This window comes from Scomber scombrus, chromosome 13, assembly GCF_963691925.1.
Source record: "Scomber scombrus chromosome 13, fScoSco1.1, whole genome shotgun sequence".
NCBI lineage: Eukaryota > Metazoa > Chordata > Actinopteri > Scombriformes > Scombridae > Scomber > Scomber scombrus.
Window position 1 is genome coordinate 14996515 of NC_084982.1, and position 9563 is coordinate 15006077.

Consider the following 9563-nt stretch of genomic DNA (forward strand, 5'->3'; position numbering starts at 1 on the left):
TGTTTACTATATATTGTATTCTATAATCACCTCATCTGCAAAGGTTATTATTTTCCTCAGCTTTGCTAAAAATATCAGTTGTCACAATCAATATAATGTAAATTTAGTAGAATGACTAAACAAAACTAAAATAAATGATGAACAAATAAACCAACCTTGCATTGATGTAGATTTTTGGATTTTTAGATTTAAAGGAATAGTTTGACATTTTGGGAAATATGCTTATTCCTTTTCTTAGATGGAAAGATCAGGTACCAATCTTCTCATCTAGATCTGAGAAAAATAAAAGTGAACTATTTTTGAATAGTTAAAAAAAAAAAAAACTTAAACTATTCCTTTAAATAGACAACATTCTCATGCTCACAGTAAGAAACGTAACCCTTAGAGTGATAAAGGGCATTTGCATGGTGAAGAAAATAACTATGTGATATATAAATGGAATCTAAATGAAACAGATATGCATGTGCAGATGTGTTGTTAATTCACCACTAGCTGTGGCACTATATAGTTGCTACATAATTAAATTCTTCAGGTTTCCAGTGTTGAAAAAGTTAATTTATTCAATTACTCTTTATTTCTGAAGTAATTGTACTTGAGTATTTCCACATAATTTTCTTCTACTCAACAACATATATCTATATCCAATAATTATACATTTGTCTTTTTTTCCTTGATGCAGGCAGTTACACAATTATTAGTTACTCAAGTATTTCCCCACAAGACTGGAGTGCATGATGATGACTGTGAGGTGAAGAAGACGGAGGAGAGTGTGGTCGGTGTTGTGAATCTTTGTCACTGTTCCTTTTCTGTGTTTATAAATTGATCTCTGTTTCTGTTTACCAATCCTCATGTGTAATATTATAAATCTCTGTGCGTAAGTGAATAACCATGTTATCTGATGTGTCACAGATTTTTTGTCTCTTCAAGGACCAGTGAAACCTAAATGGTACTTTTGCCATCTTCTTGTGATGTTCATGTCAGATTGTACTGCATCTAGATACTGTAAATGTTGTTATTCTGAATGTAAACTGCAAAAAATGTAGACCGTTTTCATTTTTTTTCAACCAGTTTGCATTTATGTAATATACTTTGTATTTTGAAATGCCTCCATATCAATTTCTCCTTTAATTCTTTATTTATTTACACATTATTTCCCAATAGTTCTCTGTAGACATTCAGTATGATGTGAAATAAGGTCATTCTAGACCATAGAATATTTGAAAAGCCACACGTAAATGGGCACACAGTATTATAAGATGAAAAGTTTGCATTACAAATTTCTGAGGTCTATTTTTGGGAGGAGAAACTTTCCAATCAATGATTGTTACTGACAAACCTAAGATATCAATGGGTGCTTTAAAGTGTTTAATAAAGGGCAATGTACAGCACATAAGAACCAAATGCAATAGCACATCTTTGCTAACATACGTAATTTATGTAAGAAATGATGACGCTATATTTATTTTCTGAAATAAGATGAATATGTTAGCTACAATTACCTTGTAGCCTAACACATAGGGTCTATTGCTTCCCAGTCTAATTAGTGTATTTCTTATATATTGTAAATGTAAATTTGAATTTTAACAATCCCATAATATATTTTAATTCATAAATTGACCCTAATAAATATTCAAATCTGTGTTTTTGTTACAGATCTGAGGATTACAATGAAGTTATAATGTTTGACTTTAAAAACATGTTAAATGTCAGAAAAACGTAAGAAACAGCATTTTATTACACATGTATATCTTGTCAGTGTTATTTTAGCTTAATAAATTTCTAAGAGCACTGTTGTTTGTCTTGTCATTGTCACAGAAACAATGAAGATCTGCATTTTGGGTGTAAACCACTCACATGAACTCAGAGTGCCTTTCATTTCTTAATGGTGAGCAACAGGAATTCATGATGCATCCCACATTAATGCATGCAGTAATTAAATCAGGACTCATGCGTCAGTTATGCATTAGTTAAGCATGTGTTTTGCACCCTTATCATTACCAACAGGTGTTTGATCAGTAATCAGAAATTGACAAACACAATCCTCATATGAGATAAGTCAAATGATTTTGTATGTGTAGTGGGAATGCATACGATCTGCATTGTTGCAATGTCTTATGGAAACATCCAATATCAATGTTTTTAATCATAAATGCCCAATTTAATTTAATAATAATCCTGAGAGATTGGTTCTACAAATAGCTTGGAGTGGGCAGAGGTTTTTTTAATCAGCAGATGGTTTGATGTGCTATGGATGACAGCTTAGAGAGGTGGCACATCCCAAAGCATGTCAAGCTGCTGGCTCATGTGAATTACTGTTTTGTCTCTTTGCCAGGAGGAACTCAAGAGTGTCGACCCAGGCTTTGTTCCAGACAAGTCTGAGTTGATTGACATGATTTCCTTCTCTTTCATTAACCCTCCTTGGCTTGCTGTCACAGCATCAGTGGGCCACCCCTCTCTAGTGAACAGCTGACAGGTGACACACATCATCCTGTTACCTGGTAGAAATCCCAAAGCGCATTTCTCCCAGGATTTTTGTTCTGCCTCCAAAAACAGAGGGACTAAGAGAGCATGACAGGAAAACCAATGGTGTACACTTTGGAATCATTTCTCATGGTCAAACACTGGCACTCATGTCAACAATATTAATGGATGAAGACCCTCAGCAGCTTTTAAATTCTCATTTAGTAGTGGATTATGTAAGTGTATTTAAAATGACAGTGTTTTATTTTTTATTTTATTGCACAGTTGATGGTCATGGTAACTGGTGGAACCAGTGCTAAATGATGAGCATATTTAGAATGTCAGATGCTTGCAACGAGTGTCCACCAATATTTCACAGTTTTTAAATGTTTTAAAGAGGGAAGTCGTAGATTGTACACATTTCTTTATTGAAAACTAAATATGATTTTCATCTGAATAATAAGAAACTATCTACAGATGAATTATCATGGTCGCAATTCAGATCAATAATGTTACATACTCTTACATACTCATGTGGGAAGGAAGATGAAAAATATGAAAGAAATGAATCATGATGTGAATGCTTGATTTAAAAAAAATCCCACAGCATTAATGGTCGAGACACATTTCAAACATACTGAAACGTTTTGCATTTTGACAACATTTCCGTCAACCAGCAACAGGCCAACAGAGCATCTTATGAGGTGAATTTAATAGCAATACCAAGGAAAAGGCGAGTACAGATTGTGAAACATATGAAAGCACAGAGAGTCAGTGTGGGTTGTTGCATTATTTTTGGGGGGTGCTGACAGGCGCTCTGGTTGAGTCTACTCTCTTCTGCCACGGCCGGTCTTCAGCCAGGACACAAACTCCTTGGCCGCCTGGTCCTGCAGGTAGGAGCTCACGTCACTGGTGTAGGTGCCATCAGCGTGGCGTCTAAATAGACCCCTGTTAAAAGTGATTCCATTAGATGATACAGTCACGGTAGCTGTGTATGTAACTGTGATGCAAAAGGCTAGGTAAAACTAACATTTACATTGTTATGAAGAATTATAATATTTGGATAAGTTTGACTTGATTGACTTTACATCACAGGCATACAGCAATCTACAGTATTAATGCTCCTTAATGTTTCAACAGACTTACGGTTTCTCATTGTATCAGAGAGCAGACCTATATTTGAGATAATTCATAGTGTGTCACCAAATTGAAGAGATTGAAAAGACACTCACCCATTTCTTTTTGAGTTCTTTAGCCACTGGACAAAGTCTTGAGCTCTTCTTGTCTCCAGATATTTACTGTAGTCATTGGAAAATGTCCCCTCAGAATGTCTCTTCATGTTTGAAAGCTCAATGGGTTCGGTCAGCATGGAGTTTTCATTCAATAGCCTAGAAAAAACAAAAACAAAAACAAATTAAGGACATAATTAAACTTAAGGTGACATGATCTCACCTCAAACTTCCAGCCATTTGTCTATACGTGCCTACATGTTTGTTCTCATTTTCTACTTTCAAGTTTTCCCAGTACTCTCTCCCTCTCTCTATCGGGTGTCTGCTGAGCTCAGCAGCTACAGTAGAGCTATAATGAAGACTCTCCCACAACACAGCTGTTTTTCTCCTCCATCCTTCTAATCCAGTGGTTCTACATTTTTTCACATCAAGTACCCCTAAACTGATGCAAATTACTACAGAAAGTGTATGAAACCCATAACCAAAATAGTCACACATTCTGCCATTGTGTTACTTGATAGATGAGATTATAGTGAAAATAAATTGTCCCCCTCTTTTGTGGGGAACCCCCAGAATCCCCTCAGGACCCTACTTTGAGAACCGCTGTTCTAATCCACCCACCACTCATATTTTTTCATAATCAATATTCATCACTGTATATTGGGAGCTCATTGATGTTCTTGTGCCTCATTTATACTATGTGTTCCTTTTGTAAATGTTGTCTTGCATCAACGAGTGTCACTGTTTCTGATGAACAACAGATGGAAACACGTTATAACTTATGACTGTGGAAATAAAACTAAATCACAACAACAAAGGCTTTAAAATGCACTTTGAAGATAGCACTGTGGATCCTTTTCCTCTAATGGCAACAGCTGAGTGCAACACATGGAGCTGTCAATGGTAATGCAGTCTGCCAGCACACATATTCTGTGTCTGTACTGCTTTAGAAATCTTTGGTTGACTAGAGCTCTCTCAACCAAAGAACAAACAATAACAACAGATAAAAAAGCCTACTCAGATGAACCATGCTGCAACACTGAGAAACAAATTCTAATAACAGAGCCATAAGTCGGTAAGTGGTTGTTTGCTTTAAAAGATTTGAATATTTGAATAAAAAAGAAAAGAAAAAGTAAACACACTGTTGCACTCCAGCTAGAGATGGTGTCACTAGATACTCATGTTGTGAAACCTGCTATACTCTTTCATAACTGATCTTCTCTGAATGGAGGGTAAAGTCAGCATGAATGACAAAAAGCTGAGAGCTGATCTTACATTGAGTTCTGGTCTGTGTCCCTGTCAGGCACCTGCCAACTGCTTTGGATGATGATGAGGAGCAGGAGTCCAGCCAAAGAGTGAGCGTTTTTCATTGTTTGAGCTTCTGAAAGACAAGCAAATATGGAAAAAAAGACGGTTTGAGAATGTCGCTATTTCAATAAATCCAGTAGAATTGAAGAAAATCTTCTCACCTTTGCTCTTTTCTGTTGAGCGTCTGAGAAAGGGATTGTTGAGTGCGTTGATGGGTGCCCTTCTTCTCCCTGGCTTGTCAGGCTGCTTCATTGGCCCCTCTTGGTCTGCTCAGTCTTATATAGTTGAGGCGAGGAGCACTCTCCCAGGTGACTTCTCCGTCACAGAAACCTCAGCACATTCTCTGTTACTCTCAACCCATTAATCAGCTTCCGTCTCAGTCCATTGGATGTGTTTGACTTTGTTCCGGGTGGTAAAAGCTGCTATTTTAGGTGTCACAATCAAACATAACCTCTACCCTGATAAAATTTGTGTATGTATTTGTCCAGTAGTCTGTCCACATAACTTAGTCTAACCACCATAACAGATGAAGGGACGATTTAGAACTTTGTACAGTGTGACTTGATAGACCATTCTTACAAACATTTTAGGAAAAAAAAGGTTGGTGTTTATTCAGTCTCACAAATATGCATAACTTAATTCTTTTTCATTGTACTGTATGTTTATATTATAAGCATGTGTGGAAAAATAATTTGAATCAAAAATCAAATATACTTAAACAGTAAACACACACTAATGAACGTGTATACATATATTTATGTATGCATTAGGTTCTATGTACTGTTCATATTGTGAACATTCTTGGCCAATACCTTGTCCAATATTATTTAAACTCTAACAACTTGTCTCATGGAATATATTTTTACTTATTTTATGTTGTACAATTTATTTATGATCACATGACTTTTGTGCTTTTCTTTTTCCTTCTATTTTTTTAATCTGTTATGCACCACAACATGAAGGCAAATTACTTGTATGTGCAAACCTACGTAGCAAAAAAACCTGTTTCTGATTCTGATTATATGTACATGTCAGTTTATGTCTGCAAATACAGTATAGGTTTTATTGGTTATAGAGTTTTACACAGCTATTTGAATTTTATTTTAAGTAATTCAGCTCACTCTTTATTTATGCACTACACACTTAAGATGTATTTTGCTTTTGTGTCTGTTGTATTGTATTCATTTTTATTGTATTTTACTTTTTTATTACCTATACTTGTGAAGAACGACTCATTCTGTAATATTTGTATGTTTATAAACAAATATATACATACATGTATATGGTTGGAATGAAAATTAAATCAACTTAAAATAATGAAACTGCTGAAAGAAATATTTCAAAAACAATGTTTATTTCACTTCAGAACATGACACAAATGAAACGCTCCACAATAAATCAGTGCAGTGCAATTTAGCTATCCTGTTATTCCATATTCATATAGAAATGTTTTCAACCATAAATGCATGCAATGACTTTTAGTACTGTATGTCTTAAATGTCACATATTTAGAAGTTTCATAATTCCACAAAAAATACCAATGCTCATTTGTACGGGCAATCAAATATTCATTGCACATAAAAACGTCTACAAAATGTACATAGTTTAACCTGACACTTAATATCAGTAAGATTTAAAAATAAACAAATAAAAAAAAGCTGTGATAATGTTCACTATAAATGCTGTCACATTCTTCACATCTATTTGGGATTAAGGAGGCATTTCTGCAGGAAGTGACTCATTAGGGTGTATGTATGACGGAAGGCTGATCCTCGGAGTGCGTGGTCCCTGTCAGTGTACCACTGGAATAAAGTCCAAAATTAGATTAGTGCATTGTCCCTAAAATTCTGAACATCATCATCAAACTAAACATTTACAATTTAACATATTTTAGATTGTGTAGCATAATAATAAAAGGCAAGTTTCCATTTGAAACCTTCATTAAATCAACACCATCAATCAAGGTCAATATTAGTCCCACTTCCCTGAGCCAATATTTACCATCGCCTCAAAGTCCACCCGCTCATCCACAAGAGCTTTGGAGATCTGTGCTGCTTGCTGGAAATGGACATTTTCTACAGGAAAGACAGTGCTGTCAGTACGTGACTGAACATCAAAGCTCACATACTGGTCATGTTAAGTTTCCTTCAAAGCAAATAGAGTCTATTTGTGCAAGACTTTGAGCATGTGGCACTTGGGCTACCACATGTTCAGTTCTTAGCAAAAACTGAAAGAACATACCATCTGCTGTGCCATGAACCAATAGATAGTCTACTGTCTTGAAGTTCTTTGCTCTGGCCGTCACTGTTGAATTCTGTTAAATAAAAGAGACATTCATTGTTAGTAAGTCAGCAGTTTGACAAGACTATTATAATAAAACCAACTGTAATGATGCTCACTTTGTAAGATTCTGAATTCTCTGTGGGCTTGCCCATGTAGCGTTCAGTGTACACTGCATCTACAAAAGAAAACTTAGTTAATATCACTATCAACATATTGTACTGTACATAGTGTAGTTTGTTTAGAGACTGCTCCAAAGACTAAAAACAGTGACCATGTTTTCAATATGCAGATAGTAGTCCCATGTAGTTCTGTGTAATGTGTTCTTTGAGAAATGTACAGTGTAGAACAAAGTGAAGGGGCAGTGATATGTTTCATGAAAAGCTAGCATAGCTCTGTAAACAGAACTGTGGCGCCAGTCTTACAAAGATCTACTCTCTGGAGACTGAAAACATTATTGCTATCATAAGTGTTTATTGACATTTCTAAAGAAGCTTCCCCCGCCCCAAAAACTTCATGGTGAAGGAACATATCACCCAGTGAGACAGAGTCACTCACTGACAGTTTTTGGACAATAACATATTAGGCTTTGGATACACACACAATACTTGTGAGTGGGAACAAGTCATTGTTGGTATGGTTCTGCACATGACATTTGTTGAAGGTAAGAAGAATACAGAAAAAGTACACTTCCTAGTGTCAAGGGAGGAATACTGTGTTCTCAGATTAGACTGGAGAAATATAATGCTGAATGTATGGATACCCACCATAGTATTCCCACTTAGCTACTGGGGCGACTGCTATTCCACACTTGAGAAGACCAGTTCCAGCACCCAAGGCCATTGAGGTGACATAACCACCGTATGACTGAAATTCATGATTAAGAGTTTTAGTGAATGCAAAAACATACAAAACAAAGTGAAAAATGTAGAGTGCCACAAGACAATACTCAACTTACCCAGCCCCATATTGCTATTCTGTCTTTGTCGATAAAACCCATGTCAATGAATTTCCTGTAACACAGAAATCATGGGTTACATGATGCCACATGGGTGACATGAAAAACAAACAAACAAGCAAAACAAACAAAAAATGAGTGCTGTACTTTCAAAATGGTTGACACCCACATCACAGTTGACGTTGTATGACTGAAAATGATTGAAAGACACACACACTTTACCTCACAGCTGTTAACTGATCCTCCACTTCAAACGTCCCAAGGCGCCGGTATATTGCATGCATTATTTCATCACCTTGGTAACCACTTCCCCTTCCATCAAAGCTGGCAATGATGATCCCATGTGAGCTGGAGAGATAGGTGCCCCAATTCAGCTTGAAACGATAGTCCACCATCTGACTGCAGGGGCCACCATATCTGAATGAGATAGCAACAGCATGTATCATCAAATGTTGATGAAGGTTCACTGAATTATATTGGGATGCAGCACTTCTGCAGCGTTCTCTGTTGTTCACTTACACATAAATAAGAAGAGGATACTTTTTAGACCTCGTGAAATTTGGTGGTAACATCATTTGATACCAAAGGTCTGTTGGCAAGAAAAAATAAAGTTAAAATGTCAAGAGACAAATTGATATTTAAGATATGAGGGCTTCACTCCAAAATCTAATATATCTATCTGCTAACGGATATTACTCAGATAATATCTACTTAACATCAATGTTTTTGTCCTCAGATGTCTTAAGATGAGTAATAATTCAATATTAATACACTTGTTAAATGGTTAACACATCTGAAATTTAGCTTATCCGAAACTAAATGTGCATTGTCTCACCAAATCCTGCAACCTTCAAGGTACCATACTGCATGGTTGGCATTTGGAATTCTTTCAGAATATTTTCCAATTCCTTGTTGTCTTGAAGAATGGAGAGCTCTGAAGAAAAATAAGGTGATAATGGAATTTAGTGATGTGCACATACAAAAAATAATACAAATATAATACAAATATTTTAACTATCAAAAAAAGATTAGAACTTTAAATAATTGTCATGTCCCTGTCAATGTTATGCAACTCAGAGCATCATCACAAACAGAGACCAGGGCCTAGGGCCCCCAATCACCAAAACATTTTTTCATAGCCTAACTGTGTTTCCAAGGCTGAAAGTAGATTAATTCGATCTGCACCAATCTGTACATGTGCCTACAAAGGGCAAAGGCATGAAAATGGTAGGGATGTAGATGCACAGAATGTAATATAAAACATCACAGATTCTAAACCTCAAAGCTCACAATTGCCAGTCTTCTCCAGAGTGATCCATCCATTGGCT

General features: G+C 36.0%; 1 protein-coding gene across 1 annotated transcript; it reads right to left on the reverse strand.

The window, feature by feature from the left end:
• Window positions 1-2873: 2873 nt before the first annotated feature.
• gcgb (glucagon b) lies at window positions 2874-5559 on the reverse strand. The gene is made up of 4 exons (XM_062432338.1): window positions 5159-5559; window positions 4965-5070; window positions 3693-3848; window positions 2874-3408 (listed from the first exon to the last, which is right to left on the reverse strand). The coding sequence occupies exons 1-4, from the start codon at window positions 5247-5249 to the stop codon at window positions 3288-3290; spliced, it is 474 nt and encodes a 157-aa protein (XP_062288322.1). The 5' UTR covers window positions 5250-5559; the 3' UTR covers window positions 2874-3287.
• Between the last annotated feature and the right edge of the window lie 4004 nt (window positions 5560-9563).